The sequence below is a fragment of the Gobio gobio genome, assembly GCF_949357685.1.
Source record: "Gobio gobio genome assembly, chromosome: 21".
In the NCBI taxonomy this organism is placed as follows: domain Eukaryota; kingdom Metazoa; phylum Chordata; class Actinopteri; order Cypriniformes; family Gobionidae; genus Gobio; species Gobio gobio.
This window is the reverse complement of record NC_137117.1, coordinates 38,698,543-38,719,464: the sequence shown is the minus strand read 5'-3', so window position 1 is coordinate 38,719,464 and position 20,922 is coordinate 38,698,543. Positions and strand designations below refer to the sequence as shown.

The 20,922-nt window shown below is 40.0% G+C and overlaps 1 protein-coding gene across 1 annotated transcript in view; it reads right to left on the bottom strand.

Annotated features, from left to right (window-relative positions):
- Positions 1–20,922, bottom strand: part of stxbp3 (syntaxin binding protein 3) — a 28,692-nt gene that overhangs the window by 2,441 nt on the left and 5,329 nt on the right. Inside the window, exons 3-17 of the mRNA XM_079803006.1 lie at positions 19,576–19,657; positions 19,266–19,342; positions 13,625–13,697; positions 13,415–13,515; positions 13,185–13,330; positions 13,003–13,096; positions 10,255–10,379; positions 9,977–10,075; positions 8,686–8,752; positions 8,515–8,580; positions 8,284–8,364; positions 8,064–8,199; positions 7,837–7,943; positions 4,129–4,233; positions 1,593–1,678 (exon numbers count right to left, since the gene is read on the bottom strand). Of these exons, the coding sequence (XP_079659132.1) occupies positions 1,593–1,678; positions 4,129–4,233; positions 7,837–7,943; positions 8,064–8,199; positions 8,284–8,364; positions 8,515–8,580; positions 8,686–8,752; positions 9,977–10,075; positions 10,255–10,379; positions 13,003–13,096; positions 13,185–13,330; positions 13,415–13,515; positions 13,625–13,697; positions 19,266–19,342; positions 19,576–19,657 (1,445 nt within the window). The remainder of the gene's footprint in view (positions 1–1,592; positions 1,679–4,128; positions 4,234–7,836; positions 7,944–8,063; positions 8,200–8,283; positions 8,365–8,514; positions 8,581–8,685; positions 8,753–9,976; positions 10,076–10,254; positions 10,380–13,002; positions 13,097–13,184; positions 13,331–13,414; positions 13,516–13,624; positions 13,698–19,265; positions 19,343–19,575; positions 19,658–20,922) is intronic.

Below are 20,922 nucleotides of genomic sequence, written 5' to 3'. Positions count from 1 at the left end.
TCAGATAATTGCCTGTATTTAATAAAAAAAAAGAGCGAATAGTCTAGAGCAGACAATAATCGCGGGAGCGATCACATGTTTTACACATGAACTGGAGCGCGTCTCAAATAAACCGAAACTCAGCAGATACTTGTCTCACAAACATGAGAAATATGTGTATATAAAGCTTGAAATGTCCACTTTTAAACTCAACGAAAAGAAAATAGTCCAGCAATGCTTCACTGTTCACTAGTGGCAACATATGCGTCCGTTCATTCACTCTTGTCAAAGACGCTGACGTCAGACGCACATCCGTTTACAAACCAATCAATGTCCAGATGCCGCCCACACAGATGATGACGACAGGACGTAAGTGTGTCATGTAAAGTTCTTTAGTGCGCTCGCATAATTGCAATGTGAAACCAAATCAAAATTAACCGAATGTATAAAAAGTATCAAAACATGAACTTCGGTTCGGACCTTGGTGCGGACTTTCAGGTGTGAAAACGCCCTTAAATTCAAGTTTTAAATAAGAAAAATATCGAAACTCTTTGGTAATTTTTTGAGTGAGATGCTAACGGTCTAATCAGATTCAATGATCTATGCTAAGCTATGCTAAAAGTGCTACCGCCAGACCCAGAGATCGGCTGAATGGATTAAAAAACGGTAAAACTCAACTGTTCAACTCTAGGGGAGTCGGAAAATGAGCCTATTTGCAAAAATAGTGGCGTGTTCCTTTAACAACCCCAAACATTTGACCAGTAGTGTATGATCGATGACATCATGCAGTAGTGTATGATCGATGACATCATGCAATTATATCATCAGCAGGAAATGAGAAGTGTTTTTATTTTAAGTGGTCCATGTTATTTAAAATAAATAAATAACATGAAACAACAGAACAAAAAGGAACCTAAACGTAATGTGTAATACTGTAGCAGCCAACAACCCAAAGGGTCAAAGTTGACCCTTGCCTTACCTCACCACTCTGAAAGCCCAGAGGAATGAAGAAAGAGACATTGACTACAACTTCAAAATTGATCAAATGATATATATTTTTTCAAATCATGGATGAGCTAGCATGAAAATATGCCAAGATACTGAACCTAGAATATGCCTTTAAAATCCGGGCTCAGACTTACGACCATGATAACGTCAGTACTTCCACAATAGCCAATGAGAGACAAGTCTACAAGGAGACAGGACAGAAGTGATGGAACTTTTGAAATGGCGACCGCGAAACAAGCAGCTGTCCGGGAATGGCTAGTCGAAATGTGGCAACAACACGACTGCCCTTATAATGTCTCCTCAAATAATGTCTACAGGAAGTTTAAGTGACAGCATCCATTTTGTTCACATCCGCTAAGGTGCTAAATCTGGCATGATATTAACAATCTCTTGTAGTGTGTGATGCGCCACGATTTTCAAATCTTGTAGTGTTTGAGGTTTGAAAGAAGAAATTCTGTGGATATTCTCCTTATGGACCAGATTTCACAATCAGTTAAGACGTAAAAACTCCCGTAGTCTGAGCCCAGCTTAAGGGTGTATCTTACAGGAAATTATACAGTTAATAATTCATTGAGGGAACTGTGAATCAAAGTCTCTGGGCCTACCTTACAGCACGTGAGCCGTTCCACGCGGCCGGGCACTCAGACTGGTACGGCCAGTCTTTAACGTCCAGTTTGTTCTCCACTGCATCCTACCACACACACACAGTTGACAAAACCAAAAATATAATAATACAGTTGTCTATAAGCTGTTCTTACTACTGCTTAAAAATAACGTATGCTAGCTTGTTTTAGCACATTGCTAGAATGAATTAGCACTTTTATTTCAAACTGAGCAGATCATGTAAACAATTTCTCTATTGGCCATATTTAATGTGCTCCATGTATGCGTGTTGATGTTTATTTGGATTCAAAGCCTTAAAAGGACAGTTCACCCTAAAATGTAAATTATCATCATTTACCCACCCTGGTGTTGTTATAATACCATATACCCTTACTTTTTTTTTTGAGACCACAAAAAGAGTATTCCGCTCGTGCTCGGTCTTCGTCCATACTAAAAGACATGCTAGCAACAACACGATAGCAACAACACGACGCAGCCTTGATCCGATCACAGCATTCAAACGGAAACGGATTTCCATTAATGAGATGACATTTTAATAGGATTTCAAACCACATATAAATGTAGCGTAAACCGGATTTCATGTGATGTTTTGCCATTTACACTTGCTAAATATCATCGGATTACAATCGGATATGCATAAAATGAGATTTGGACAGAAAGTCTGAACAAGGCTTACGATTAATAATATTCTCAGTGGCAATAACTCGTGCAATTCACGGTTTCTTTTAACCACTAAAAATCAACACAAGACTGCCTTGAATAATGTTTTTTATCAGTGTTAAAGTGCTATTTATAGCTGACAAGGAAATAAGACAGTGTCTAATTCTGGAAGCATGATATTTGATCTGTCAGTCAAAACCTGGGATATAATGTCAGTGGCCTTAGCCCTGAACAAATGTGCAATGATCTCATTTACATTATAAGTCATATCCTGTTGTCTTATATATCAGGGCTCAACAATAAGGATGGCCTGCTGGCCCACCCAGGGGCGGTGTGAGAGCGTTTCGGGACACTTACTGGGCCTTTTGGGCTACTGCTGCATGGACAAATGTTCACTGTTAGTTCATGTTAGCTCAGGTCCACTAAATAATATATTATATTTATAAATCTATATATTTTATAATACATAATCATAATATATATTAATCCAGGTGTTTTAAAAGTGGGGTCTAAAAGCCATTTGCTATACCGTGTTTTCTGGACTTCAAGTCACGTTTTACATTTAAAAGTAGGCACCTCAAGGTTTATAGATATAGATCTGTGTGACAAGTAGGCATCGCTTTATTGAGACCGAGACGGCAAGCACTTATTGTTTGTTTTATTTATTTTACAAAAGTACAATGCGTTGCTGTTTTTTTGAAGGTACGACAATTAAAATAGACCCTTTAACATTTTGAATGAAGTCTTGGTCTTATCTAATGGAGTATTTTAAGTTGTTTATGCTTCTATAAGGAATCCACCTCACACACGCAAATACAATATCAATTCATAATTGTGTTTATTATAATAGTGTTCATTTTATTTACCAGGATTGAATGTAATAAAATGCAACATCTGCTTTTTTTTCTCACTCAACAACGCAAGTTTGACCTTGTGCGACTTAGACTTTACGAAAAATACAATAAATAATATAATATAATTGTAACAAGTGTATTATGTTCAGTACTCCCACCAACATTAACATTGGATTTAATATTTAATTTTGATGGGGTCCTTGGAAAACTCTCTCTCCTGTAAAGGGTCTCTGGCTCCAAAAAGTTTGAAAACCCCTGTATTAATCTATATGCAGTTATATGTGCTTTAGACCAGTGGTTCCCAAACCTTTTAGTCATACCCCATTTATCATCCTTCTGCGTACCCCCTCTCTTCCACTTAGACTACAGTCAGACCTTTTCCATTAAGGGACAAATATTTGCCCCCTTAAATTGATTTCCCAGTGCATTTTCTACCTTTATAAAATAAATAATGCTTAAAATAAATGTTCAATAGATAAATATGCAATGATGGTAAAAATTAAGTGATACTTTTAAATACTTAACTAAAACCACCAGTAGGTGTCGAACTAACAGTGAACATTGTCCATGCAAGCTCACTTTTTTGGCTGTATATATTAATAGGTCATTGAATCATTGACTCAATTCATTCAAAGCCGCAGATTTGTTCATGAAACATCGTTCTATTGCAGTTCTGCTGTGGCTTTCTTTGGAACTATTATTATTTCGCAGCAAAAAAAAGAGCAAACAATCCTGACAATACTGTGTTTAAAATGTACATCACCGTTTGTTGAAGTTTTGTAATAAAATCAAATGTAACATTTGCAATTGTGTGGATATTTAGGAAAACATTTGCATTCTTGCTTGTGACCCTGACCCTATCAACATTACAAACAAGAGCTCACACAGGATATGAAATTAAATGTTTATGTTCCAGGTTGGGACAAAAACTCGGATTAACATGGAAAAGATGCCTTTTATCGTGTGTCGTGCCTGGTTAGGACACAGTGTTAGAGTCACTCACCTCCATTACATCTTTGATGACGGGTGTCCAGCGAGACACGTTGTAAGTCTCCTCTGCTGACCGGTCTCTCCGAATCGATGGTTTACGAGACGAGAACATGCTTGGCTGTCGTGAAGAGAGATGGAGGTGATAAACTGAATATCAGCCAAAATAAAAAAAACTTGTAAAACAGGACTTGTACCAAGCCGATTCAATAGCATATTACAGAATATGCTGTGGTATGGGAATTGGCTCTAAGTGTCATTGGTATAGATGCTGAAACACTGATATTGTTTATAAAAAATAAAAATAAAACCACACACATACAACACACTAGCTCCGAGCTACATAACTGCAAATCAAAGCATTTCAAAACCAAATAAGTTGAATTACAGTATCTCACAAAAGTCAGTACACCCCTCACATTTTAGCAACCATTTTAGTATATTTTCTCAAGGGACAAAACTATAGAAATGAAACTTCAATATATTTTAGAGTAGTCAGAGTGCTGCTTGTATAGCAGTATAGATTCCTCTGAAAATAACAACGTACAGCCATTACTGTCAAATTAGCTGGCAGCAAAAGCGAATACACCCTAAAGCCCCGTTCACACTGCCAGCGACACGCAGCGACAAAGCGACACGATCCCATTCATTTCAATGGAGCGCTGCGCTGCAAATGAGAAGCGATTTTCACGAGCGACAACCAATAGGAGTGAAGTCAGTGGAGTGCACGTGATCCGTCTGCTGTAGTCGTGTTAAGATGGAGATGTTGATTTTAGCTGTTAGCAATTTCCCTGTTCTTTACGATATGTCTCTGTGTACATACAGAGACACATTTAAAAAAAAAATGATGCATGGAAGGAGGAGGGTGATCTGCTAATGACATTTATAGGCAACCCGTAGTGGGAACGCCCACTAGCGACATGAATCTCTGGCGCTGGCGACATGCAGCGACATCATCGCTGGCGGTGTGAACGGGGCTTAAGTGAACATGTCAAAACTGTGTCCAAAGTGTCAATATTTTGAGTGAGAACCACCATTATCTAGCACTGCCTTAATCCTCCTGGGCATGGAATTCACCAGAGCTGCAAAGGGTTGTTACTGGGATCCTCTTCCGGTCCTCCATAATTAAATCACGGAGCTGCTGGATGTTAGACACATGGGGCTTCTCCACCTTCCGCTTGAGGATGCCCAACAGCTGCTCAATAGGGTTCTGGTCTGGAGACATACTTGGCCACTTCATCACCTTCATCTTCAGCTTCCTCAGAAAGGCAGTTGTCATCTTGGCGGTGTATTTGGGGTCGTTCTCATGTTGGAAAACTGCTTATCTGAAGGGAGGCCATCATGTTCTGCTACAGTACATGTTGGAATCCATGTTTCCCTCAATGAAGCACAGCTCCCCAGTACCAGCAGCACTCATGATGCCACCACCATGCTTGACTGAAGGCAAGACACAATGTTCTTGGTACTCCTCACCAGGGCGTCACCACACATGCTGGACACTATCTGAGCCAAACAAGTTTATCTTGGTCTCACAGACCTCAGGACATGGTACCAGTAATTCAGGTTCTTGGACAGGATGTCTTCAGCAAACGGTTTGCGGGGTTTCTTGTGAGCCAGCTTCAGAAGAGGTTTCTTTTCTGGGATGACGACCATGCAAACCGACTTGTTGCAGTGTGCGGGGTATGGTCTGAGCACTGATAAGCGGACCGTCCGCTTCTGCAACCTCTAAAGCAATGCTGGCAGCACTCATGCTTTTTGAAGGCAGCTGCACCTGGCACACATAACAAGGACTCAACTTCTTTGATCGCCGCTTGCAAGGCCTGTTCCGAGTCTTGGAAAACCTCTGTATAACCCTGGCCACTGTACTGTAACTCAGATTCAGGGCGTTACCGATCTTCTTATAGCCTAGGCCATCTTTGTGGAGAGCAACGATTCTAATTCTCAAATCCTCAGAGAGTTCTTATCCATGAGGTGCCATGTTGAACACCCAGGGGTCGGTATGAGAGAAATGTACTCAAAGCACCACATTTGAACTGCTCTAATACAAGATACACTAATTTGTATGGTCCTGTCAAGCAGACAGAAACATGAACGTGATGAGTAGGACATGTGACTTTGCATGCTTAACCCTTAAAGACCTAGAACATTTTTGGGGCGCCTGACTTGCCTCCACTTTTCTTTGTTTTTCTCACCCATTCTAGCAGTTAGCATCAAGTGTCATATGTCATTTTAAACAGGAGAACATGAAGTTACCATCTAGCTCATTTTAAGTCCAAATTTTACATTTATTTAGTCTGAGAATGGATTAAATTAATAGAATTTTAAGAAAAACGGCAGCTTTTCTTTTTTACTGTGAACTCAAACAGAACTTCATGAAGGATTTTTCCTTTAGAAAGTTAGACTTGGTTGTTTTAGACTTCCAGATGAAATTGTCTACATGTAACAATCCCTCAGCAAGTTATAACATTTATTATAATATTACTATAGGCGTTTTTGAGTGAAAACAGGTGTATTTTATTTACTGACAATGTAGATGTGGCCAAAAAATTTCAGGGAGTAAAATAAATAGAAAGATTGTTATATAATAGAACACTGAAATGGTGTAAAACACAAACTACATACAAATAGAGAAATATACTGACTTTTGTGTGCTGTGCTATGTGAGAGAGTGCCCTGCATGCATTTATTTTGGTTTATTTTCATGCACGCAAATACCCACTTTCACGTTGTGTCAGAGAAACATGTGATTGTTGGTTCAAAAGACCAAACACTATATTTATTGGTTGAGTTGATGACAGTTTCAACAAATCTGGGCATGGGGGAGGTGGGACTAATGATCAACAATCGTTTCTGTTGGGCTCAGGGGAACAACCCACATGCGTTTCCTTGAAGAACCAATGCTGCAGATTTTGATGACGCATCCATGCTCGCCACAGAGTCATTGAATAATCAATCGCGAGAAATGTAATACTTCTGAAAAGCGGAGATTCTCCTCTTTGCGGTGCATTTTACAGCATACAGATTGGATTAGCGGTTTAAACGTTATTAAACATTTTAGAACAATATTATTTTTTGCTGCGGGCGGCTGTCTAGGTCAGGGGTTTTCAAACTGGGGTCCCCAGAAAATTTCAGGGAATAAAAAGACAAAGTGGATAAATTCTACCGAATATTCTGTTTAATTTCTAAATGTTTCTCTCATTTCTTGCCATATACAAGTCTGGAAAGTAGCTTATGTATATGTTTGCTTTGTATCTTTCTAGTGAGTTTTTCTCACTATAGTCCCCTTTTGTAAGTTTGGAAACAATATTTTGTATTTATAATGGCACACAATTTATCTAACAGTTTAAATGTTTTTTTTTTTCTTCTTAAAAATAAATGGAATTTAGGATGGGGGTCCCTCATAAAAGATTAATCGTATTTGGGGGTCCTTGGCATCATAAAGTTTGAAAATCCCTGGTCTAGGTCTTTAAGGGTTAAACGACCTACCGCTGTTATAACTTAGGGTGTACTCACTTTTGTTGCCAACTATTTTGACAGCAATAGCTGTAAATCTATACTGTTGTACAAGCAGCACGCCGACTACTCTAAAATGTATTGAAGTTTCATTTCTATAGTTTTGTCCCTTGAGAAAATATACTAAAATGGTTGCTGAAATGTGAGGGGTGTACCCACTTTTGTGAGATACTGTATGTAACGCCAGTCGGAAAAAAAGCAGTGGACTTACTGCGGAGACAATGGGAACTCCCAGATGTTTCCAGTTCAGGATATACCCGCTCTCATGCTCGATTTTCACATTCTGAATCAGTTTATTCAGGTTCTCCTCTGTCGTACCTGACCATGACACACAAACACACTTATATTCAGCTGAACACATCCGGCAGGAAAACATCCTGAGCTGGATAGTTCAGATGTTTCACAATCTCTACATGACAGGACAAGAGAAACATCTACCGTTGAGACTGAAAATGTAGAGAAGGACGGCCCGGATCTTGTCAGTGGTTTCATACTGGTATAACAGCACAGGAAGTAACGTCCTCATGGGGTCCTTGACCTTCTGTCCTTCAGCATCTGCACCTACAGCCAGATCCTACACACAAACCAGAGGCATGAACATACACACTCCGGCCAGAAGAGGGCGTACTTTCTCTCAAGAGGTCACCATGCTCTCTACCTGTTCCGCTTTGCAGAGTTTTTCCACATATTTCTGATAATCTTTCATCAAATCCTCGGCTAAATGTAAGTGGACAGTTTTCTGAAAGAGACGGGAAACATAAAACGGCAAGTGAGTCATTGAGTGGGTTTTTACAGTGTATTAGGCAGCCTGCGGAACGTATAGGCAGAATGAATGTCACAGGAGTCATGTGATAGCACTCTTTCAGGGCATGTGAGGCAGCTCAATTACCTGAGCCACCTGCTTACGGAAGGCTGGCATCTTCTTCATGAGCTGCGACAGCGCTCCGATTGTGATCTGCCAATGACAGGGGGCATCTATGACACACTCGTATGAGGGAATCTGTCACTGGAGACTACCGTTATTGTTTGGAGCTGTAATTAACTGTAAAAAATACTGTACCTTCCCATCAGCTGGTTGCTTCTCATTTCTGCTGGCAGAGATGTCCTTCACCAGTTTGGGGATTCGCCTTTGGAACAAACACATAAGTACTGGTCACATTGCTAAAGGATGTTTATGATGATAATCTGCCACATTGCATGTGTCTTTTGTGGATGAAGCAATCCCATAATGCACTGCAAAAAGCTCCAAGGAGGACGCAGTTGAGAGAAATGTATAAACATACAGTACCGTTTAAACGTTTTGGGTCAGTACGAGTTCTATCTTAAAAGGAAATTAATACTTTTATTCATAATAATGACTTTTACATTGTTACAAGATTTCTATTTACAATAAACACTGCTCTTTTGAGCTTTCTATTCATCAAAGAATCTTGAAAAATATGAATCAGCACAACTGTTTTCAACATCAAATCATCATATCAGAATGATTTCTGAAGGATCATGTGACAGAAGACTCAACTAATGATGCTGAAAATTCAGCTTTGATCACAGGAATAATTTTTTTTACAACATATTCACATAGAAAACAGTTATTTTTAATTGCAATAATATTTCAAAATATTACTTTTTCTCCTGTGTTTTTGGTCAAATAAATGAGGACTTCTTTCAAATACATTATCAAATCTTAATGACCCCAAAATTTTGAATAGATTTTATTAAAGGGTCATGAAACCCTAAACCAAAATTTCTGAGATTTTAACAGAAGTATGTGTGTTGAACATCATGGAAGGCAATGTTACCATCTGTTAGTTTTGAATGTGGGAGAAAACTAGTTAATTTTAAACCTTTTTGCTCTATTTTCAACTTCCTGGTTTAAATTCGTCTTCATGTCAACGTCATAGGCTGCGATGTTTTCTCGTACTATAGTACGGCGCAGATTCATCGGTGTCTCATAATTATTCATGAGACTGTGTGTCCTTGTCCTATGAGAAGACGCGTTGCTTAATTCATGACAGCACACGCTTAATTATTCATGACAGCACGCGTTGATAGGCATTTCATTAATGATCATTAATGGATCAAAAATTTGTGTTTTTCCGCTTTGTATGAGTTTCTGCATTGCCTACGTTCTCTTCAATAGATCCTGAGTCTTCACACAAACGCGATTCATCCACACTGTGAGTGTAACCGCTCTTTATGGCCATTTAACCGACCAAACGACTTATAAAAACTGGCAAAACCATTCAGGACCCTTTAAACACAGAGAAGTACTGACGCACACAGTCAAGTTAAATCAAATCTGACCATTGAAACCAATGCTGGTTCATTTGAACTCCAGTATTTCTACTCACTCAGTGACCTCAGCAATGTGCATGTGACGTAATTTGACCCATAATTCATCCTCTTCATTCAGTAAAGCGTCTTTCTTATTGCCATCCTTCGCTTTATACCTAGGAGAAAGCACACAGAACTGATACACAGCAGAACCACAATAAGAGCAGGGATGTGTTTTAGAGTAAATACAGACGGCTCTGATTTCACACTGCATCCTCAGTAATGATTACAGTAATCATTTCAAGCTCATTTCAGTGTTAGATAAAAGTCAAGTGATTCGGCTGAGGTGACATACTCATAGGTGTTGTCCTTCATAGGTAGGAGGTCATAAGCCATGGCCTGGTAGGTGAGCTCGTGAAGAATGGGGCTGACAGGGTCCAGCGCACGATCAACGATCAGAAGCTGAGCTGCCGTTTTTCCCTGAATATGAAAAAAAAGTACTGATGGTTTATGAAAGCAGAAATGTCACTTAAAAGATGAGATCAGAACAAATTCTCTTTTTCAACAATCCCAATTACCTACTAAATTAATTCAAGTCTTTTAAAAATTCTGAATATGGCACTGAACAAAACAATTTTTTACTAAACATTTATATTGACTACCATCTATTGTACTTTAATTTACGTTCTCACTAAAGAGCCATTGTTGCAAACCCATTTCAGGGCAAATAAATATATTAAAACATCATACATTTTTGTGAAAAGTCTGAAATACACTACAATTCTAAAATGCTGATTGGCTGCTCAAGAAACATTTATTATTATTACCAAAGTCCCTTTAAGGTGAGTCATTTAACTCAACGGCCATCTTTGAAATGCCTCTTGAACGCTCTTGAATGTCTCTTTGAATGGGGAAACATATAATTCTGCAAAACTATTTGCCAAGCTTACGATTAAATTTCATAATTAAAATCATCAATGAAATCCGTCTCATAAATTTTGTTTCTAAACGGTCGAAATCTTGACCAATAAATCCTGCATTTTTCCACCTGGACAAAGATAATGCGCATGAGTCTCTCTCTAAACTGTTTCTATAGTAACCGGAGCCGGCAGCTGCAGTGATGCCATGACTTCACTAATCAACAATTGGCTCTTTCATTTAGAAGGCGGGGCTTATTCACCATATTGGGTGTTGCACTCGCTCCCATTCAAAGTGATCAAAGTGCACCGTCTTCCTATAGTCTTTGTTAATATTATTATCAATGTTCAAAACAGTTGTGCTTCTTTATATTTTTGTGGAAACCATAATACATTTCTTCAAGATTCTTTGACAAAGTTCAAACGAAAACAGCATTTCTTTGAAATGGAAAATTTTCATAACATTAAAAATAGAGGTGGGTGATATGACAAACCATATCTCATGACATGAAAAATTGAATTTCACGATAAAGATATATATCACAATAGTTATTTTTGTTATTAAAAATAAGAACAAAAGCAAATTATCAATTAAATTTTTTACATTCAGGTACAGTAGGTTTATGTTACGTAGTAAAAAATTGAACAATCAAATGTAAAAAGACGACACTCCATAGTCTTTACTGTATGAATTAAACAGAAATAGATTCTTAAAGCCAGAAAAGTTATTCAGTCAAAGAGCAGTGAGTGATTTTCCCTTTTCTTTTGTTGTTTGATTAATATTAATAAAAGAGACAACAGCAGGTTTATTAGGCTGCGGTCACTTTAAGGCAGAATGCACAGATCCAATATACTGATACACATACTGTTTTCACTGCAGTCATAACCGTAGACTGTAAAAAAAATATGGACGTAGTGTCCGTGACGTCACCCAAAGGATTCTGAAGAGCAGTTTTGAAGCGTAAAGTAGGGTCGAGCTGGCCGTTGCCATCTTGGCAGCGCGTCACTCCCAGATAATAGAAAATGGGCAATGAAGCGGGACGTGGGTGGAGCTGAGGTGACACGATGACTAACAGAGAGCAGATAAATGGCTATCCACCTGTCACTCGAAGTGGCCACGCCCTTAATTATGCAGAACTTTAAGGCTTTATATAATGTAAACGAATGAGTTATAAAAAAAAAATTCACCCCCTTACAGTTGACATGAAGGGCAAAATTAGCCGTATAGACCAAAACCACAATTTGTACCAGGCATGTTAACATGTAAACATGTTTTAATCTGCTGTAAAGTTGGCCATTTTAACATGAGCTCAATGAGATTCTGCTCCTTCTGGAGCCTGTCCCTAGCGGCCAGTCGATGAATTGCAGTTTAAGTCACTTCCGTATTGGCTTCAAGAGAAACTATGGGAGGAGCCGCTTGGTCATAACGGACGACATTAAAAGGGATAGTTCACCCAAAAATGACCGGTGTAAGACTGGCTGCATGGATTAATTCTACTCTTAAATTGTTTTTTTCTCAATTTCTCATTTCTTTCTTAACTGTTTACATTCACTTAAGACATAAATGCCTCCATTTAATTGCAAATACATGGTCACTTTGACACATAGGTAGGTGTACTTCACCGTTAAACCCAATCTGCTCTGTGAGCAGCGACTTCATGTCTCAGACAACACTGAGACAGTCTCTCAGAGAGCGCGTGCATGTACTGAAACAAGATCTTTTGCTACAAATTGTGCTTCAGCGGTTTAAGAATCACCTGTTTTTAAACCGCAATGCTTAAAAACACATGCAAATGATGCGCTTACGTGACGCAGCAGAGCAACGTCATGTGAGCATAACCACACAATAGAGACGATAGTCGAAAATCTCTCCCAGTTAATCGTGTCTACCGGTTTAATCGCCCACCCCTACAAACCGATATATAAACGATAGCAACATCTCAAACGACAGAAACGTTATATCGTCGCCACCAAGCCCCAATTAAAAAAATCTGTTATTTTTGATCAACTTAATGCATCCTTGCTAAATCAAAGTAGTAATTTACTTACTTATAAATATACTACCCTACACCTCTGAAGAGTATAGTGTATCTCAAGAACATATTTTCATATATTATGTATACAGCCAACAGCACCAATCAGATAAACTGATGCGTGTGGTTGTTGAAACACTCAACAGCTCTCACCTTTATTTTCGAGTTGTCATCCATCTCGTAATATCGCGCCAGTTTACTATCCACAAGTTCAGCCAACTGCTTTCCATACGCGAGAGCTGAATCTCTGCACAGGACAGAATCCAATGATTCAATGTCCATTCAAGCATCAGGTGTAATTTGAGCACATGTGAAGTGAATAAGAGTGTCTGTACCTCTTGTATCTGACTCCAGGGTACTCGTCCAGCGTGGCGCAGAGAGTTACGATCTGATCAGCGATCATCTCCAGCGTCTGATCTCGGTCCTGACTGCTGGGATTGTAGATGCTCTTGAAGGCCTCTGGGTTATCACAGGTGAACACCTGCACAGGTGACCCATAAAACACAGTCATAAACAATAAAACCAGACCAGGCTACATGAATTTCCAGAATACAGATAAACTCACTTGTGCTTCCTGTGGCAGAAATGAGATGTTGACCTCTTTACACACTTTAATGTGTTTGGCACAGTTCTTCTTCATCTTGTCAAAGAGCTCATCAGGACAGTCTAGGATCATTTCGATATAATGGTAATAAAAATGTCACTGTTGCTGAAAATAACACATCGTCAAGCTGATATTTTAAAACCAAATCAAGAGTTGAAGCAGTGAACTCACAGTCAGTGAAGAAGATATATGCAGCTTTGTACTTGGGTTTCGGATTGAAGTCCTTAATAAATGCATCAATACACTGCAAATATATAAAACATCCGGGTCATAAACGGATCATCACAGTAAAGCAAGTGATATTATGCGTCCACTACATGGACAAAAAGTATTACACAGCTCAATTATTGAATTCAGGTTGTTTCAATCAAAGCCATTCCCCCAGGTGAATAAAATCAAGCACCAAGCCACGCTGTCTGCCTTTATAAACATTTGTGAAGAAAAATGGGCCGTTTCAAAGCACTCTGTGAACGCCACCTTTGCATTAAAGTCAGTTTGTGAAATTTCATCCCTGCTATTCACAGTCAACTGGAAGTGGAATTACTGGAAAGTGAAAGCGTTTAGGAACAGCAGCAACTCCGCTAAGAAATGGAAAACCCCGTAAAGGCGCATTGAAAGTGACCACAGGGTGTTCTTACAGGAAGTCAAATTTGAGACCTTTTTAAAACATTAAGACCATAAAGATTGAAATGTAAGACCTATACGACGCATTACCAAAATTATTTAAATCAAAGAAATTGTTTAAAAAAATATATATATATTTTATTTCAATGAATTCAGTCATTGAAAAAGCATTAATTTAATTTACAGATAAAGCACTGACATTAGTAACCCTCCACAGCCAACAAGGTGCCAAATGCCCAAAACCTTAGGCGCAAAATGAAAATAGGCTAAAACAAACTTGCCCTCAAATAGATTACAAAACAGCATATTAATAGCCTAATCGAGATTGAACAGGCTACTCCAAACTAGGGATGCACGATTTGGGAAAGATATCTAATTGTGATTGTTCTGGTTAAAATCTGTTGTTGTTTTTGTTAAAAAATAGGGCTCGGGGGTCTGACGCCATTGCTTTGCCATGTTGATGGCCTCATTTGCTGCTACTCGGACTACTGGGCACTGTTTATAGACGTGCTCCCTCTCAGTCGTGTGTATTAATTTGGCGTTATTATTGGAAACCATGGTAAACCGTTGCTGCATTGTGGGGTGTAACACTGCATCACATAATCGCCATGGGAAAAAGGTCGAAAATGGATTAACTTTCCACCGCTTTCCTGCTTCGAGACGCAACCACGGAGACCAAGTATCCGAGGTAACAAAGAGTCGTCGGCTCGCTTGGATCGCGGCTGTAAGACAAACTGTTACCTGGGGATATGGTGTTGGCTGATCGCGGCTTTGACATAAAGGACAGTGTGGGACTTATGTGTGCCGAGGTAAAGATCCCTGCTTTCACAAAAGGACGCTGTCAGCTGGATGCAAGAGATGTGGGGGGCACAAGAAAAAATGCCCACCTCCGAATTCACGTGGAAAGGGTGATTGTAACCGTCCGCAACAAGTACACTATTTTGTCAGAAAGTAACGATTCACATGGTGTTGCCAAGCAAGGACGAAGACATGACATTTCTCTATAAGATTGTGTATGTATGTTGTGCTCTGACAAACATGAGCCCTAGCGTTGTGCTGAAATAAATGTGCATTAAATACAGCCATAAGTGTCTGTTGCATCCATACCCACAATCTTCAAAATAAATATACTTAAATCAGTATAATGTGCAAAAGCAAGAAGTGTCACAAAATCGCAATAACCGTATAATGTGTAAAAGCAAGAAGTGTCACACAATCAGATATTTTTCAGTGTTTATTTGCAAGTAGTGCAACCCGAGAACACAGAACGGTGCAGAATGCTTCAAGGTAAAAGGTTAACGTTACATAGGCTTCATGATCTGCAGCTCCTGAACCCATCCATTTGTGAACTGCAAATTTCATATGAATCCAAACCGTTAATAGTTCCAATTTTGTCCATATACCGGTCCCTGGCTTCCCTATTTAACGTATCCCGGTAAATTCCACATCCTTTTCGGGATTTTAACATAGTTTTTCTTTCTCCCAACTCTGCTTCTCTTCGTTCGATTTGCTGTATGTTTACATTCGTGAGGCCATCAACATGGCCGCCACGACCCAGAATGCAACGCAGCGCCCGACCCCTATATGGCCGTTTTTAAGACGTTTTAAGGCCTTAAATAAAAAAAAAAAATGCATTTAAGACATTTTAAGACCCCGCGGGAACCCTGGACCAACGTCGCTGAAGAGTTACAAACTTCCACTGGCATTAACATCAGCACAAAAACTGTGCGGCGGGAGCTTCACGGAATGGGTTTCCATGGCCGAGCAGCTGCAGGCAAGCCTTATGCGGCGTTCACACCGGACGCGATTCGCGCGAAGGTGGACGCGTGTACATTTTGAGTTTACTCGCGCGTGACATTCACTGCACAACAGACGCAAATTTGTGTCATGGGCGGGGCTTCCGCCAGCAGCTCGTCTCATTGAGAAATGGCTGACATAGAATGTGTTTACACGTCTGTTTTTGTTAAAATCTACTGTTAATGTGTGACAACGTAGTTTTAAGACTTTTTCAGTCGATAATGTAGTTGTTTAAAGCTCAAATCTGTGGTTTATTTATATAAAGAGTGCCTATTTGAACATTTTATCTGCTGTTTTCGGAGTTGTGAGCTCCAGCGGATCAGCGGCGCTCAGCGCTCTTCAAAGCCGGCGAGGGCAACCTTTCCTCGGCCAGTCCTTCTGCCGTCTGCCGCTGGCTCTGATGTCTCTGTGGTGTGTCTCGAGCTATAATCCGTCTTGTAAGGGCCGATCTTTGGTCTCATGGATCTATAATTTGTTCCCAGGCAAATCGTTTAGGCTGAGGGCAAAGATAAGTTTCATTACTTTATATTTTTAGGCTATAACTGTAGGTTGCAGTTGTAACGTTAGCCTACTAGCACTGACTTTGAATGTTTGACTGCATTGTTTGCTTTATTTCATGTATAGCTTGTTATACATTACTTATACTTTTGTATTATTGATCATACATAAACTTGCATTTAACAAAAAGAGACTGGGTTGTGTTTCTTGTCATTTAATGTTATCACAGTGATAATCATATTGTCTGAACCAGATATTAATATACAGATTTTCTCCTCATTGTTGTCACTACTAGAGCAAGCTCCTGATTGGTTAACGCGGCGCGAAATATCCACCAAAGTTCAGATTTTTCAACTTGAGCGAATCGCGCGCTCAAAACGCCCAATTCGCGCGAATCTCGCCGCAGAATGCCATTTCGCGTCTCTGCATTGACTTAACATGTAAATCACTCGCGCGAATCGCGTCCGGTGTGAACGCACCATTACATTGCCAACTACGATGTCAAAGCGTGGATGCAGTGGGGTAAAGCACGCCACCACTGGACTCTGGAGCAGAGGAGACGTGTTCTGTTGAGTGAGAAACACACTTCTCCGTTTGTCAGTCTGATGGGTGAGTCTGGGTTTGGAGGATGCCAGGAGAACATTACCCACCTGACTGCATTGTGCCAAGTGTAAACTCCGGTGGAGAAGCGATAATGCTATGGGGTTGTTTTTCAGGGGTTGGGCTAGGCCCCTTACTTCCAGTGAAGGGAAGTCTTAAGGCTTTATTTGGATGATGCTATGCTTCCAATTTTGTGGGAACAGTTTTGGGAAGGCCCTTTTCTATTCCAGCATGACTAAATAAAAGTATCTCCACGCCATCCAACACCTTTGTGATCACGAGCCAGGCCTCCTCGTCCAACATCAGCGCCTCACAAAAGCGCTACTGGACGAATGGGCAAAAATACCCACAGAAACACTCCAAAATCTTGTGGAAAGCCTTCACAAAAGAGTGTGGAAGCCATTAAAGCAGCAAAGGGGAACTAACTCCATTAATGTCTACTGGCACTTTTCCACTGCATAGTATGGCTCGGTTTGCTTTTCCACTGCAGTTTAGTATGACTTCAAAGTGGGTGGGATTATAGACTGAACCTTATTGTTGCGTCACCTCTACTGCCGCGACATCCTCATAAAAGGCTAACAAACACACAACACCGGAGCAATGGAGCATTTTGAGGGAATGATTTTCGGCATGTGGCTGTTTTTCACTGTGAGGCAAAGAAGTTCGTTTCTAGCGGGTTTGGTGTCTCGTGTCGCAAATCCAATGACACTGGTACTGACGATTCTCTCTGACCAATCAGTGATCAACAGTGTTTAGTAATGATCAGGGGCCTCATTTATAAAACTTTGCGTAGGATTTGGATTAGGAAACATAGGACGTGCGTACACACAGAAATATTCGGATTTATAAAACCGTGCGCACATCCTACGCAGTTTTCCCTTAATAAATCACAATCAATTCTAAATGTAGCGCAGCTTTTGCGGCTTCATGTCACGCCCATAGTTGCCCATAAATAGTCTGTGAAACGCCCACAAGTTAATATTCATCTATTGCGAAATCATGGCAAATACTGAGAGGAAATCAAAAAGACATAACTTCACTCAATGTGAAGTAGAAGTTATCGTTGGCGAGGTGGAAAAGAGGAGAAAAATATTTTTTGGAGGGCACAGTGTGGGCATTACTAATGCCAGAAAGGCACTTGAGTGGCAAAAGGTTGCAGACGCCGTAAATGCTGAAGCCTCACAACCTCGGACCATAGCCGAAAAAAAAAAAATGGTCGGACATCAAAGTCGAGGCAAAAAAGCGTCTAGCGCTCCATCGCCTGAGTGTGTCTGCCACGGGTGGGGGAGAGGGGACACCGGAGATGACCCCTCTTGATGAGAGACTGCCGGCAATTATTGGGGAATCCCTATTAATCCCTATCCCTATTATCTACGTGGAAATGGGAAATAGTTCAGTGCAAATGTAATTTCTTGCAGCTTTCTGAATGGTTGAGACATACGTCATACGTTATTTTATCAAAAATAAAACAAACTAAAGGCATTTGCATGAATACCATGATTCCGTAGCTGATGAAGAAATTTTACTAGGAAAACCCCAGTGGACAATTAATCTATCTATCTATCTATCTATCTATCTATCTATCTATCTATCTATCTATCTATCTATCTATCTATCTATCTATCTATCTATCTATCTATCTATCTATCTATCTATCTATCTATCTATCTATCTATCTATCTATCTATCTGTCTATCTATCTGTCTATCTGTCTATCTGTCTATTTAATTGCATCTATATCTGCTCCGCCAGACGGACACATTGACGAGAATATCAGTTTTGTACATTATTTCGTTCTGTTTACCATATTATTTATGAGGATGAATTGCATAACATGCCAATATTATTGCTGAACATATTTAACCTTTTTTTTTTTGCATTTCTGTTGTAATTTTCGTTTGATTTTGTTTGTTTTACACTGCAGATCGATCAAACGGGTGTTCGTGTAGGCTGTTAATTGTAAGACTTGCTTTGTGAAGTCTTCATGTTATTTATGAGAGGCAGTATTGCCATTTCTTTTACACAACGGTCTACAGTTTCACACACTTTCACGTGTTTCTTCCATCTGCCGACGGTGTCGCCATTTCTCATTTCACCCGTTTTTGTGCGTACGCCTGGGTCAGAGCTTGCGTGAAGGACCGCACATTTTCCCGTCACGTTTGCTTTTTATAAATACCAATTATTGGGTAGAGAGTGGCGTACGCCTTCTTTTGTGCGTACGCAACGTTTATAAATGAGGCCCCTGGTGTCCCAAAACTTTTGTCCATACGGTATACGTCTCCTGAACTCTGACCTTGGCAGTGGGGGTCATGAAGTAGACGGCCTTCATCTCTGGAACTGGTTCTCTGTTTTTGTACAGGTCCTCCACAACTGTGAACAAACGAAAGGTAGCACATTCACACAATAATTCCCCATCCAGTTCATTATGTATCTTGATATAGAGGAAACAAGAAAGCTTCCCTTTTGGAAAACACAGGAAGGAAGAGCGTCCGACTCTCACTTCACAATGAGGTTCAAACACTGGATCCACAGAACAACTGGATTTCTTTCTAACACACAGGATGTTCAACTGAACCTGGAGCCAAACATCTTCCCTCACTTACTTGTGATGCCCTCTGACATGAGATCGGACATTTTGCAGCAGGAGGAGAGGAGGCGGGTGGTAAACTGGTCCAGTATGAGGATCTGTGAGACACAGATTTGACATCAATCACAATTACGGAACAGGAATCGTTAGAGGGATACATTAGCCGAGCATAAAAACTAGCCTACGTCATCCTTTATTAACCCTCATGCCGTTCCAAACCTGATAATATTTTGAAGAAAGTTGGCGATTCCCATTGACTTTTTTTGCCCATACAATGGAAGTCAATGAGGTCCATCAACTGTTTGCTCGCCAACATTCTTCAAAATATTATCTTTTGTGTTCTGCATGAGAAAGAAATGTATACCGAATTCTCTCATTTTTGAGTGGACTATCCCTTTACATAATTAAGGATGTGTTCATGTTTGGTTGGATAAAAACGAACCCTGGTGCGATTGCTCAGTTATTGCAATGGTTCATCTGAATAACTGTGAACGATGCTGAAATATGAACACAATATGGACTAAAGACATGTAAACTAACCAATAACAGGAAGATGAGACCCTAAAAAGGACAGAATGCTCACGCATATCGTTTTTCTTTTCACGTCATAGTCGTGAGTTTGTCCATCACAGTTTCCTCATCTTGCAGCAGATCTTGGTTTGTGTGTGTGATGGAGGGATTCCTGTCGCTGTTTTGATTCCTATACACACTTTATAAGATCTTCACGAGTACCATCATATGTAGCTACACACATACAGCGAGTGCATTTAGCCCAGCACACAGCATTGATTTGGACATTCAGTAAGTTGCGTCAAAAAAGATGGATAGATAGATAGATAGATAGATAGATAGATAGATAGATAGATAGATAGATAGATAGATAGATAGATAGATAGATAGATAGATAGATAGATAGATAGATAGATAGATAGATAGATAGATAGATAGATAGATAGATAGATAGATAGATAGATAGATAGACAGACAGACGGAGAGACTGACAGACAGACAGACTGAGACAGACAGACTGGGACAGACTGAGAGAGAGACAGACGGAGAGACTGAGAGACAGACAGAGACAGACTGAGAGACAGACAGACGGAGAGACTGAGAGACAGACAGACAGACAGACAGACAGAGACAGACTGAGAGACAGACAGACGGAGAGACTGAGAGACAGACAGACAGACAGACAGACAGAGACAGACTGAGAGACAGACAGACGGAGAGACTGAGAGACAGACAGACAGAGACAGACTGAGAGAGACAGACAGACAGACAGACAGACTGAGAGAGAGAGACAGGCAGACAGACAGACAGACAGAGACAGACTGAGAGACAGACAGACGGAGAGACTGAGAGA